Source organism: Haliotis rubra, unplaced genomic scaffold (genome assembly GCF_003918875.1).
Source record: "Haliotis rubra isolate DU_JTF1 unplaced genomic scaffold, ASM391887v1 Scf44, whole genome shotgun sequence".
NCBI lineage: Eukaryota > Metazoa > Mollusca > Gastropoda > Lepetellida > Haliotidae > Haliotis > Haliotis rubra.
In genome coordinates, this window is record NW_025767124.1 from 2,439,012 (window position 1) to 2,454,224 (window position 15,213).

General features: G+C 40.7%; 1 protein-coding gene across 3 annotated transcripts in view; it reads right to left on the minus strand.

Annotated features, from left to right (window-relative positions):
- The window catches only part of LOC124289323 (PDZ and LIM domain protein 3-like), a 30,031-nt gene extending 25,740 nt beyond the window's left edge, over positions 1–4,291 (minus strand). For 2 of the 3 annotated variants that reach the window (XM_046725936.1, XM_046725938.1), the window contains exon 1: positions 4,046–4,290. In XM_046725936.1, coding sequence (XP_046581892.1) covers positions 4,046–4,159 — 114 coding nt within the window. In that variant the 5' untranslated portion in view covers positions 4,160–4,290. Of the gene's footprint in view, positions 1–4,045 lie in introns of all 3 variants that reach the window. The other variant, XM_046725935.1, reaches the window with a different exon arrangement.
- Positions 4,292–15,213: the final 10,922 nt, after the last annotated feature.

Here is a 15,213-nt window from a genome sequence, read left to right on the forward strand (position 1 = left end):
GTGTTACTATATGACCTACACGTACAGGGGTACAGTGATGTTACTATATGACCTACACGAACAGGGGTACAGTGATGATACCGTATTACCTACACGTACAGAGGTACAGTGATGTTACTATGCTGATTAAGCAAACGAAACAGTCGAGCTGGAGTTCATGGATAACAGCTCATCTATGGACGATGACCATATTGCATTATTGCTGGGTGGAAAGAATTTAGAAATTCTTTAGAAAGAATTATCTCCCTTGATCAGCAGACCAACTTCTTAATGCCTTTGAAATAAGTTAAGCAACTCAAAAAATAATATAATGACACCATTTACGAGTGAATGTACTGTTAAACCTCGGGGACAACGTTAAAGAGCCTCCCACACATATCCACACACACGTACAACGATTATATTAGACCATAAAGAGAACTGATACATTTTAATGTCTCTGGATTTAAACACGTTATTGTTGAGGTCAAACGTTTACTAAAACAGCTGCAACATAACGTCTCGATGAGGCATTAATGTGAACCATTTGTAGAAGAAACCTTATTAAAGGAGTACCAAGATCTGGACACAGACTTCCCTAGCACGTTTGCTTATACAGGCAACATACTGTGAAGCATACTTCCCTTTAGACTAACAACTAGTCTCTGAAATGAACATATTTTACTGAAAAAAAAGTTCATAGTGAAAAAAATACATATATAATGAAAAGGAGCCCTGAGACTTTCTTCCTGAAGCTGAGGAAATCTAGACTTGCCACATTTTCTAGACCTGCGTGGGCTTTCTTGGATATATTTGCTTCAGGGTCTATACGACAGACTAACTTCCCTTAAATCTCTTGGCCTAAATTAATCCATATAATTAAAACTGTATGGGTAATGTATCTGTCCTAAGTACAACCTCTATCATGACATCCCGAGCTGGTAACGCTAGACATTTAATAACAAATCCTATATTAATGGAACGAACTTTAAATTCAGCAAACGCACCCATTACTTGCCAGACCACACACCGTAGTGTGACCCAATCTCTCTCACCTACCCCCACCCCCACCCACCACCCCTACCCCCTTTCACTGCAAGAAGAATACATCAAACTGCAGTGCGTCGTACCAAACATATATCATCATAATAACCCGTTGTGATATTGCTGGAATACTGCTCAAAGCGGCGTAAGTCTATACTCAGTTACTCACTCACTCACTGATAACGGTGGGCACATTAACCGAATTGACACAATATACAGGTATTTATACATCTGCAGGTATATACTATCAATTTACCTGTTATCATCTAGTCCAGATACGCAGCGCGGGCACGGATGGGCCGATATCTCCTTATATCCCGTTAGAATAGAATGCTCACAGCAATATCATTACCCGCTCTTTCTAAATGCATCCGTCTCCCGATGACGCAATGCAGTAGCATATGGAAAGAGGCAGCACTGTATGACCAGTGCATGTCTTGCCAGGCTTATCGAATGGTACAATGTTACACGCATCATTCGGTATCTCAGTATGAAGAACACGTGTTTCGTAATAGATTCCAAAAATATCCGTAAGGTGAGATGAAGAGATACCGTATACCTGATAGAAAGGGATAGCACAAACAGCGTATTGAAACAACATACAAACTAACCTATTTATACCAGCACCTGAGAGAACAAACAAGCTGAATTACACTAACGATGAAGACACAAAATTGCATCGCTGTCTCTGGAGTGCATCGTTCTAGTCGCGCTTTAATAAACGTCAAACTTTGAAACATCACATTAAATCTGAAGTGTCATCTCTATAAAATATAGCAGCATGGAGCAAGTGTGACACTGCCCTTCAACTGGTTAACTCGAACTCGTTTAACTCGACATATCGCTTGTAGATAGCAAACATCGGCGCACCAACAGCGAAATATGGTTAATTCGAACTCCCTTATCTCGATATATCGTACCTCGGTCACAAACCTGGGTACACCAACAGCAAAAATATGGTTAACTTGAACTTCCTTATCTCGAGATATCGTGTATCGGTCACAAACATCGGTACACTAACAGCAATACCTGGTTAACTCGAACTCCCTTATCTCGATACATCGTATCTTGGTCACAAACATTGGAAAACCAACAGTAAAACCTGGTTAACTCGAACTCCCTTATCTCGATATATTGTTTATCGATCACAAACATCGGTACACGAAATCTCTGGTTAACTCCTTAAATCCTTATCTGGATGTACCATTGGTCTAATATCGATACAGTAAAACCTACTGAACACGAGGTCTGCCATCTTGATATATCTTTTTATATACCTTGCCAGCATTGTGGTCTAATATCGATGCACACACGGTGTATAATACAATTGACATCTCAAGATATCATTTGATACCATGATTATCTATTATATCGGCACTAATATCGGTACTCCGCATGTCTCGAACTTCTGACAACTCCACATAATCAGGTGGTTGTCATATTATTTGATGGAATACACTGTCTATATGTCTAATGTATCCATCAGGTGACAATTATCTCAAAGATGTTATCACAAAACAATACATTCCTCGAAAACGTTAACACCTGTGTTCGACGGAATTTAATTTTCTCGTTAAAAACAACGTACACAATAAGGTAAAATTAAGTCAATAGTTTTGACAAACAGATATAATTAAATGACTGTTTAAAGATTACAAAAAGTGCGAATAATTATTGATTCATATGGAAAATCTTCGAAAGATTCCGGGCAAACCCATCCGGTTAGTATGTCATGGGTTGACCTTTACATTCGACCTGACCTGGCCCAGTTTTGTAAATGTCACAACATACGGTTTCCACATGTGGCCTGCAGGTATATACTTTATCTATGCAAAATCTCAAATATGTGAAAACTGTTTGCTTATATATCCTTTTCAAAATAAGCCAAGTCTTACATACACATATAAGCAAATGGAATTTTATAAATACCGAAAAAACCCACAAAGTAGTGAGATTTATCCAAAAATAATACTGTTTTCATATAAAAAGTGGTGCATGCATAATGGTTTCATTTCAATCTAAATTAAGGACACATTTTCAAAGTATATTTTTATTTAATTTTTTAAATTGTTTACTTAAATGACAGCATTTACAGTGACCTTTTCAGTTGGGAAGAAAAAAATCAAACTAAATTAAAGACACATTTTTACTGTTTACTTTTCATTTTTAAAATTTCGTTACTTAAATAACAGCATTTACAGTGACATTTTCAGTTGGGAAGAAATAAATCGTGATCAATTCTCTGACCGGAGAGTGCCCGTAAGGTCTTAGTGGCAGACAGGTACGCGTTGGCATTTATGAGTGAAATCATATCCCCCTCTCCCTATCACACTAATCAGAAAGGTAAGAGCCCCATACCCATCATCTACCAGTACCCCATAAGGTTACGATTACGCTACTAGGTAAGGCGAGAAAAAGCTGCAATGTCATTAGACCTTCCACAGATGCCGATCAACCTACCTGTCAATACCTGCAAGGTCACTCAATGCATGAGCAGGTCATCTGCTACAAAGAGGCAGCTTGGTCCTACCTCCCGATTTGCTAAAACTACAGACGTCGGCAAGTAATTGCTCCACAGCGCTCAGAATATTCTACAACTCCTGCCTCTAGGCCGTCAGAAGTACTCTATAAAGCACCGATTGAACAGGTGTTGGGTTACAACCACAGATTCAGGAAGCCCTACCGGTATAAAAATATCTTTTGATTATTTAATAAACATATATGATATGTAAATATAAACTGACCATCCACCTGTCCGGTTAAATGATGAAGGTCAAAGCATGACGGATGACCTTCCATTACAGGTGAAAACTTACCTACAACCGGAACCCGGGAAAATTGGAAATGAGGCTGCGAGTTTTCTACTAATCCAGGAACAACACACGTATGTTGACGGTTTTTCCGTCGCTCATTAAGCTCTGCACACCGAGTCGTCTGCTACTATAAAAGGTAAGGGGGTTTGTATTCTGAACATATTCACCTCACTTGTGCACACGGGTAGCAGACGAATGGATGCACTTACCCTTTGAACGATAAGGGCTTGATTCAGGTCCTTCCCACCCTGAAGCCGAAAGCCCCACGGAGTGTTGAAGGAATCTCTGAAGAGTCGAACCTGGAATTTGTTAAAGCCTGTCATTTTGTCTTTCCACTACGCCATCATTGAGGTGAATCGGACGGCTGCAGGCGACACTCGCGCCACAACGGTGATTGGTACCTTGCGATAGTCTCGGGCCGAAATCAGCCGAAATACCTTCGCCACTTTTCAGAGCGAGGCACAGACACTCGGAGAAATGGAATCTCGCGAATGCCAATATCCTCGGATGAAGAAAGCTAGGAGCTCGCGAAGATGCTCCTGGTCCAAATATACTTCACTTGTGACGTGGTGGGAGAAGGTATCGGGTGTCCCCCAACTACCGTGCTGCGCTCGGCATTGCCCAATTTAGAAAGTGTGCCCACGTGGTAGCGAAAGCAAGATGAGCAGTGGAACACAGAGCCTGCATCACTAGCTGCTGCATGTGCAGTTTGGCGATAGTTAGATAGGATCTGTTTATGTCATTTATTTTACACTCTTTTGAAATTTGCCTCAACAAAGTCCAAGATTGACGATGCAGAGTCTGAAACTTGATCCTTGTAAGATCTCGTAATATCTGGCCCAGTCAGATAAACAGTGTCGAACAGGTTACAAGCGGAGCGGAGATAGGTAATTCTACACCAATAATCCCGGTGTACACCACCACCCCTCCCCTAACCCCCTCCATTACAACCACCCACACATGTGTCTTCTAGAAGGAAGTGCAGCTCATGCAAGGGGTTAAGAAAGATCACGGCTCGGCGTATCTTTAAAGTTGCATAGCAAGGGATTCTCAGTTAATAAGTCATATATTCAATTATGGTACAGTGACTGTATTCGTGGCATGTCTACGTTTTTGGCGTTGTTGCCCATGGACCATTGCTGCTGTCAGCTGTCTGATTCCAGCAGACATTTCAAAACAGTTTTGTCAGATTCAGTATTGTTACAATGTATACGGGTGGACACAAGATTTCTTGCACGTTCTCATCTTGAGGGTTCGTTTGTATCTTCAGTTTCAGAACTTCAAGACCAGGTGGAAACAATAGAATTTTTGCACGTAGACCCAGTTAATCTTGGAAAATGTCAGGTGTTCCTCGTGGAGTTTCTTTAAGGTCAAAAGAGAGTGACTGAATCTTGTTTAATGCCGCATTCAGTAATATCAGAGTTCTATCACGACGATCTGTTAGTACTTGTGTCTAGACCTTGTAGAACCGTCACTGATAGCATGAGAATCGTCAAAACCCATTTGGGCACGATGACATTTATCTGAAAGTAATCAAGAAGACTTCGCTCCATTCAACTTGCTATTCTATTATCTCAAACGTAGATTTTAGTGAGGTCTGTAGTAGTAGCAGTAGTAGTAATAGTAGTAGTAGTAGTAGTAGTAGTAGTAGTAGTAGTAGTAGTAGTAGTAGTAGTGGTGGTAGTATCATTCAGCAAAACTGTTTTAAACATACATCGAGTTATCGGTAGTTCGAGACTAGGGTAGAGAGAAGTAAAACTCACCTTGAAGCAACAAGAATTTTACAAGCCTTTCATAATTCCTTATTTTATTTCACTATTGAATGAAAATGTTTGAATGAAAAATATTATATTTGAATGAGGTTCGAGTATTTAATGCCAGAAGTCTCTGTAACTAATGGTGAAAATATGCTGCGGTGTCATTTCGTGAGAAGGGGAAAAGATTTTACATGCCTTTCATAATTCCTTATTTTATTCCACTATTGAATAAAAATGGAATAGAAAATATATAGTTCTGAATGAATGAAGTTAATGATGTATAAGTGCGAAAAGTCTGTAACTAATCCCGAAAATATGCTACGGTGTCATTTCGTGAGAAGGGGGGAAAAATTATCCATTAATTTCTTCACAGTGGAACCGACACTTTGTAAAATGCATGGATTCCATTCCAGCTGACGTAAACCTAAACCTTTTTCCGATTCCTCAAGGTAAAAATAGTGTCGATCATCTTTAACATATGGGCCCATCATTGTGTAATGTGTTAATGGAAGGCGGATTTTCCTCTGAGTGGTATGGTCTTAAGCATGGGATAACTAATGTGTCTTGGCACTTGTTTACCATTAATGACATTAGTTATGTTTGCCTGCATAATCACGGATGCGTTAATATGTACAATATACTTTATGAATAGCATAGTTAAAAACATATACCATGCAAGAACATGTGTTAAAGACAACAAGAAGGTTTAATATGTGATGAATGAGTCATCCATTTCTTGAGAGTAATTCCTCTAGGCTGTTTCCTATGTCTTTTGTATGTGGTTGATATTTCCACCAAAGTCTGGCGTCTAAGACAAAAACGTGTTCCTTGCTTCCAGAATCTTCTCAGCAGAGAACCACAGCATTTCCTGCGTGAACGTTTAGAACTCATCGTTTCCCGTTCACACACTCACTCATTTATTTTTTCATGGCTTTCAAAGCGGTGTTGAATTCGTTCACGATTCCTCATAAAAATTATGTATTCTAAGAATAACGTGTGTATGTATTTGGATGTTGTAAATGACGTAGTTTTGAGACGTTTCTGAACTGTAAAGTCATATTCTAAATATATTACGTATGGGGAATACTCACATGTTCCGTGAACCACTCATTCTGCGAATACCAACTCCGGTCGAAATACCGTAATTGACAATTTTGCGTCTATCGGTAACTACTTGTAATAAACACCCTAGTGTGTATGTGTATAAATACACTTAAGTAGGATATATCGTACATAAACACGGTAAACTGCCAGGTATGTTAACAGATATATGAGAGTCGATTCTATGAATAAACCGATTTAGGCTCTCCACTTGACCTTGGGGAATAATGAGCGTACCATAGGCGTCAAGAGGTCACATGCAACGTGTCCATATGTATCGAGAAATGAAATATGTAAATGTACATGAAAATTGCGCTAATTATTAATATATATTTTCGCGAATATCAGTTGTGCGTATGCATTCGTATTATGTTTTATATACCTTGCATGCTATCACTCCTTCTGAATCGATGTATCGATGTTCAGCTCTGTTAAGAAAGACGAAACGGTTAAGAGAAGACATCCCACCAATTTGAATGTTATTGATATTCTGACTCACACACTTATCTGTCAAACTGAATCAAAGTCCAGCCCCATTTCTGAATCAAAGTCCAGCCCCACCCCTATTTCTGTCTGTCATACGTACTCACAGTCTTATTTCTTTTATCCCTGCTATACTGAATCAAAGTCCACCCCTATTTCTGTCATACACTTTTTTATCTGCTATACTGTAGTTCCCCTACTTTGATCCCTGCTATACTGAATCAAAGTCCACCCCTATTTCTGTCATACTTACTCTTAGTTCACTTTTATCCCTGCTATACTGAATCAAAGTCCACCCCTATTTCTGTCATACTTACTCGTAGTTCACTTTTATCCCGGCTATACTGAATCAAAGTCCACCCCTATTTCTGTCATACTTACTCGTAGTTCACTTTTATCCCTGCTATACTGAATCAAAGTCCTCCCCCATATTTCTGTCATACTTACTCGTAGTCCACTTTAATCCTGTCATACTGAATCAAAGTCCTCCCCCCTATTTCTGTCATACTTACTCGTAGTCTTTTTTATCCCAGTCGTAGATAATCAAAGCCCAACGTTTTTTTCTGTCCCACAAAATCAAAATCAATTCGTATCAGTGCAATACTTAATCCAGACAAAGCCTACTTGTATCTCTGTCATATTGAATAAAAGAGGTGACTAACGGGATCGGGAGGTCAGGCTGGCTGACTTGGTTGACACATGTCATCGGTTCCAAATTGCCCAGATCGATGCTCATGCTCTTGATCACTGGATTGTCTGGTCCAGACTCGATTATTTACAGACTGACGCCAAAGAGCTGGAATATTGCTGAGTGCGGCGTAAAACTAAACTCACTCACTCACTGAATAAAAGAGCACACTTATCTGTCATACTGAATTAAATTTCAAAAGTTATCTTTGCCGTACTGAATCTGTCCACTCCTATACTTTTATCTCTCTCATAATGAATCAGAGGAAGCTCTTATGTCCATCTTATCAGTCAGATTGAATCAAATTCAACTTTTTTATCTGTCACATTGAATCAAAGTCAAGTATTCTGAAATAAAGTTCACTTGAGTCTCTGTCATACTCAATAAAACCAAAGTCCACTCCTATCTATATCATAATGGATAAAACTAGGTCAGATAAAACGCTATAAAACACACTAATGAACAGCGGTTTGTGTCAGCGAGACAGGAAGCATGTTATGCCCTTCAACGCCTATCTTCAGCGTCACAGCATATATTGTACGGTCGTCAATGACGCCAGTCTTGCCTCTTTCGAGTAAAAAACATGTCGGTTCAAAGGTTATGTCTAATTACAATAACACAATCAACACACAAAGCACAATGAATCTAGGTATCCAAGTTTACCGGGTGTAAATAAAAGTTGGTTTATTTGAGCATCATCATCAATATGCGGGTGAGGGCAAAGATAATTGCCCATGTACTACAAATTGGAGTTATGTCTTATAGATCAAAGTACTAATTTACATGTTTACTATATTTATACCTGTGTTGCTTTCACAGAGCTACACGAATGAGATTAATTAATGAACTAGAGTCAATACGTTGAGCTGTAATTCAGGTTTGTTGTGTAACACATGTTGAGGAGTCTGGTAGAACGATCAAAGCATCCCATTAAGTACACTCATGTATTGGAGTCAGTGTGAAGGAGGTTTTACCAAATTGCTATACAATGATAGGCTACACGCTGCATACAGTCTGGCACTCTCTTTAGCCTTATATATTTATGACAACATTTAATTATTGATATTTGTAAATGTCCTCACCTCTTTCACCTGACAAATTAAATATGCTAGGATTGACTTCAATCTGAAAACAACCCCAAGCCCTCTTTAACTTGCCATAGAAATAGATTTGACTTGGCATATAGACTAGCACGTTCGAATGAGATATGTGTAAACATAATATGTTACTGATATTAGTCTGTAAATATCCCAACATCTTTCACCTGCCATATTACATAAGCTAGGATTGACTTCGCTCTGTAATTAAAACGAGTGCCTCTTTCACCTGCCATATGACATAGCATTGACTTACATATGCCAGGATTGACTTCAATCTGTAAATAAACGCGAAATTTCTTTCACTTGACATATTACATATGCCAGAATTGACTTTAATCTGTAAGTAACAACCCGACACTCGTTGGGATCGAGGAGTTGGGATATCTCACCAAAACTATCCCCGGCTATCATGGCAAGAAACTTGACCGGATTCAACCTGATGAGCCGTCGTTGTATAGGTAATTCAGCACACGTGTGTGCATTCCGAGGCACACTGACCCAGGCTCAACCGGCTAGCACACTGACCAGGCCTTCATCTTGACCACAGGCATGGCTAGGCACCAGTTCTCACTGATAAAGTGTATCACAGCACGGAACCACCAGGGTCGACGCTTAAACTAAGACCATGTGTACAAGGCCCGATGAGAATTTGAACATCACCTCAGTTACGTTGAATATTGCTGAATGGCTTTAGTTGACTCCCTACAGTAGCCATTTCTTTACTTACAAACATAATTTTATACAAAACATATCAAACAAAACATATGTAAAAATAGAAACGAACTAGCTTTTAATATAAAATGATATACAACGAATATCAAGTTTCAAGAAATTGATCCATATAAAGATGTAACATCCCTTGTAGAGCAACATCTTGTCTCTGAAATAAACATATTTTACAGAAAAAACGGTTTCTAAATCATAATGATAAACATAATGAAAAGGAGACCAGAGACTTTCTACATTTTCAGACACTGTGGTAATCTAGACGCCGCATATAATAGACTTGCAGGGTCTTTCCTGGTTATATTGGTTTCAGGGTCTGTGTGACGGACTACATCCCTTGCTGTGTGATGCTTTAAGGTGCCTGCCACTGCCTTGTGTACACAATACCTGGTGCAGCAATAGGTGCATGCTGAATACTATATCAATATGTATAGCGGAATGGGAAACACATGCTTGTCCCGCACACCGCTGTTCTGTGAGGAAGGAAGCATCTTGCATGTGCATCTGTTGTGGAACTGATGCTTGGTACATTCCTTTCTGCGGATTCATCCTCGGCTATTAACATATATTTTCATCGACTTACTGGACCATGAATAAGCTAATCATTGGTTGGATTAGGCACCAATATTACAACAACTTCACGACAGTTATTTTCAAAGCGATAGCCTTATTGTGGATTACAGGCAACTTCTTTCAACGTGTTTTCATCCACGTTTCTCGTACAACCATAAAGGCCTTGACATACTCGACCGGAGCTACATTTTGGCAAGGTACGCACCCTCCTTTTCGGGAAACCCGATGTCCTTGGCATTATTCGTTGATTCATAAATGAGCGAATTTCAAGGAGACGAGCACCAAATTTATATCGGATTTGTCATTACCTACAGCAACTATACTAGCCACATAAAGAAACTGTGCATTGTCAAAATATTATCCCAGTTGATAAGTACGATAACAATGTCAAAGGTACATATAAACTTTAATGGAGGGATCATGAGACCATAACAAGTCGGGACAATTTCAATTGAAAAGTCAATCACAATGACGTCACGAGTCCACAAGCGGGACAGGGGTCAAACGACCATGTCACAAGCTCAATAACGGGTATGTCCACCATCGGCATTGAGAACAGCAGTGCATCGACGACGCATAGAGCCTATCAAACGTGCAAGGAAGGCTTGTGGGATGTCACGCCAGATTCTCTCAAGTTCTGTTGCAAGGTCAAGGACGTTATCTGGCGGATGAGGAAGACGGGGTAGACGTCGATCCATCTCGTCCCAAACATGCTCTATCGGGGAGAGATCCGGTGAATTTGCAGGCCAAGGCAATAAGTCAACGTTGTGGTGTTGCAAGAAATCCATAGCAACCCTTGCCGTATGAGGGTGGGCATTGTCCTGTTGGAATGTTAAATCAGGGCCATGACGTTGCAGAAAAGGAATTGCCACAGGTCGAAGAATCTGATCCCTGTAGCCCACACCAGTTAAGTTGCCCTGAACAATCACCTAAGGAGTTCTTTGGCGTGCTGTTATTCCACCCCAAATCATCACGGAACCACCACCAAAGCGATTCCTCTCCAAAACACAGGCCTGTGCATAACGTTCTCCCACGCGTCTATAAGCACGTTGACGTCCATCACTATGCGAAATGTTAAACCTGGACTCATCTGTAAAAAACAACATTTCTCCACCAAAACAAGGGTCTGCGGACATGATTTCGGCACCACATTCGGCGAGCTTGTCGATGACGTTGTGTTAGGATAGGCCGTATGGCGGGACGTCGTGGTCTGATCCCGTGATGACGTAAACGTTGTCGAACTGTGTTGGGATGGATACGGCGAAGTCCTGGGATGGTTGGGGCAGTCATCACTGCAGTCTGAAACCTGTGGCGAAGATGGGTCACCCTTTTCCATCTGTCCTGTCTTGGCGTTGTTACACGTGGACGTCCAGAACGTGGCCGATCGATGACGTCATCTGTGTTCTGGTAGCGTCTCACCAGTGCAGAAATGGTGTTCGGTGGCAGTTGAAATGTGCAGCCACTTGTCGTTGAGACATTCCCCCACGGACCATCCCAATGGCCTTATGACGTTGTGCAGACGTGAGCCTTGGCATGCTATGCGTTTCAATAGCCGTTTATTTTTTTGTACGATCGCAAGGGCAGGGGTTGAGCTTTCCAAAGTGACAGAATTGTGTGGCATTCATTTGCTCTGTTTCTCTTTCCCGGAATGCACGTGCAACAACGTATTGCACGTCTCAAGGACGAACCTACTGATATCACGGAACGTGGCACGTGCATGCATGTTGGATACATGTCACTAATCTCTGAGTTTAAATCCTTATGTGTCTACACAGGTTTGATAAATTTAGATTTTAAATTTTTGTATGCACAGTTTCTTTATGTGCCTAGTATATAATATTAAGCAAAGGTCAGATTATTGTAATGGCCAAATATCAAAACGAGGCATGCATCACGGAGTTGCCTTTAGTGTTAGCCAGTAGTGATACTGACATAGCCAATGGAATCTTTTGTACCACTATATCTCAAACCTAATCTTGCTTTTTTATAATCTAGACTGTGTTTTTAAAACCTTTTAACCCTTAACCTCACTGTATTTAGCCGTACGTAGCCAATGGGGTAAGTGATGGGCGTGTGTCAATGACAAAACTAGACATGTAGTGAGTGAGTGAGTGAGTTTAAACTAGTCGAAGTGTCACCTACCCAAAAGGTATCAAGAGTGAGTGAGTTTGGTTTTAGACCGATTTTAGCAATATTCCAGCAATATCACGAAAGGGGACACTACAAATGGGCTTCACACATTGTAACCATGTGTGGAATCGAACCCATGCCTTCGGCGTGACGAGCGTACGCTCTAACCACTAGGCTACCCCACCGCAACAACTAGACATATAAATCTCATGTGCAGTGTTGCACATTTTTGGAAAGATCCACTAATTTCCTGTTGTCCTAATTTCAAGCAATATGACAACTTGACAATGGCAGAAGCAGAATAACTGATTCATTATTTTACTTCAAACGATCAGAGCTTTGTGTGCCAATGGCACTGTCTCTTGAACCAAGATGAGACATTCGAGCACATCCTTCTTGCAATGACGTCATTAGACAGATACGACATCCTCTTTTCATTGATACATGATAAATGACAGATCAAATATAACTGCTAAAGGGTCCACTCGAAATGTCCAGTCTGACCAATTCTTAAACGTCATAAAATCACGAAAAATAGTCATTGTCACAAATCAACTATCAGTAGCCCAGATGGGACCGACGTAATGAGGTCACAGCCTGGCACCGTCGTCTGAATGCTCTCAGTAAGTGTTTGGATAGTTGCTAATGGAAGATCGTTACACTCTTCACTAAAAGCATTGCCGAGTTCTTGTAGAGTTGCCAGACATCTCCTATGTGTTCGATAGGGTTGAAGTCTGCTGACCAGGCATCAGGGACCCTGGGACGATGATGTTATTGTCCTTAAGGAGAGAGCCTGGTCCGACTGCATCGGCCCCACGTATACATAGGAATGCAACACACACCCACCCCCAACCCCCCTTCACACCTGTCATCATGCTGTAAGACATGGACATCGGTCCTTCTAGCTCTACTGAGTCCACCCAAAATCATGATTGGAACCTCCACAGCCACCATGTTCGGCTTCACTGGAATTCAGAAACCACACTTTGAGAAGCGTAGATATATTTTCTTGATTCTTCAGTAGAAAAAAAGGAGCCCAACCCTGGTGAGACAAGTGGACGTGATTTTCAGCCCAATCAAAACATTTTTGCCCAGGATGTCGCGTCAGTCTAATGCGAATGCACGCTCGCCATATCATGGAAGCTGGCACAGTAGAAACGTTATCGCCACTGACGTTCCGCAGGTCATTTCTGAGCATGATAGCAATCACGATAATGACGTCTTGCTGGTTTGGTGGAACGATTTCAACCTTCTACTTCTGGGTAACCGATCCAAGAGTCTGACATCATTTCCATGTCTTATTCACACTTTGGTTGAAACCAAAGACGTTTACAACGTGGCGCTGTGTTGACTCAGTTTCAAGTATGCCTATGCATCTACAGCATTCTTCAGTCCGCAAACGACGCTGTCTTTGACGCTGGGGGAACATACGCACAATCCTGAGAAGCATGTGTTGTTGTGCTCTCTGATAATGATGTGCAACGATTCTGCACAAAACATCAAAGCACGGGTTTCACGGGGTGATGGTGTTCATTTCCGAGTGCGTTCATCCGTTCATCATGACAGTGAGGTCCACACGGGGCTGCTAAGTTATTCTGTACCGAAATATATCCGAGGTATATCTTAAAAATGCTTCCCGAATACAGCTGAAATTGACCTTTTCGGCACGTTGAAGCTTTTCAGCTTGCATTCAGCGTTATTTTAAATTCTAATCATTCAGGTAATAATATAAAAAGTCTTATTCTCTTCCACGTGAACATATCTGATACCTTCCATACCGATTTCTGGAATTATGCAAGTCGTGTGCGCCAGAAGGAGTCCTAGAACTACCAAGTCTATTTTAACAATTGATTCATTATAACTGGTATCCACAAATCTTTTTTGTGGAAGCCTACTTTACCTACTCTATCGGTTAACACATGCTTAGCTGCAATTGTAGATATGTGTGTCCCTTAGCTGTGACAGGATCCGCTGTTCCAGATTATGGTCTGTCAGCACTGTTTAAATCAGACCCACCTTTAGCCACATAGTTCCCATGCAGTGACGCTGTGCAGATAATGGCTGCCACATGTAGGTACTTGTAGGTATTAATATTGCCATGGCGACACCAAGACGGTGTGCGGGGGGACAGGGTGTACGTTTGATAGTCATTACAATACCTACCGCCACACATATGTTTATGCTATAGCTGTTGATCTGCGTCTCGGTAGCATACATCTTAACATTTCTTATAGGTATTGGGTTCGCGTTATAAACATTATGTATTGGAAAAAAATCGATAGAGGCAAGTGAAGTTTTCTGTGGTGTGTGTAGTAAGGGACAAAGAGAACCATGAAAACTTATTCTGTAGATTAATGTGCATATGGCCTCGTTTGTTATAAAGTTTATTCACTCTAGTCTAGTCAGCTACCGCCGTGGTTAAACAGCTACGAACCTATACTGACATCCTTTCAAACTGCATATTTAATTTCTGTTTCATATTTGGAAAAATGGACACAAAATCAAATTGGGATGTAATTATCATTCGATATTTCGAGATAGTCATGACGACATACTCACATCTTCTCCGATACTTGAAGACATAGTTATATGTTTTGACTATGTGTTAGTACATCATCACAAAACACGTATTATTTTTCACATCTTCATTACAAGGACTTGTTCCAGCCAGCCCTCACTGTAATGCAAAAGCACTAATGAAGCAAGTCTAGAATTTCCTCAGGTTCAGGAATCTGAATCACCCACCCCACTGGGTTCCGTTACAATTTAAATGGAGTTCTTTGTTTCTATATAAATATATTTTCAGAGACTGCGCGCTT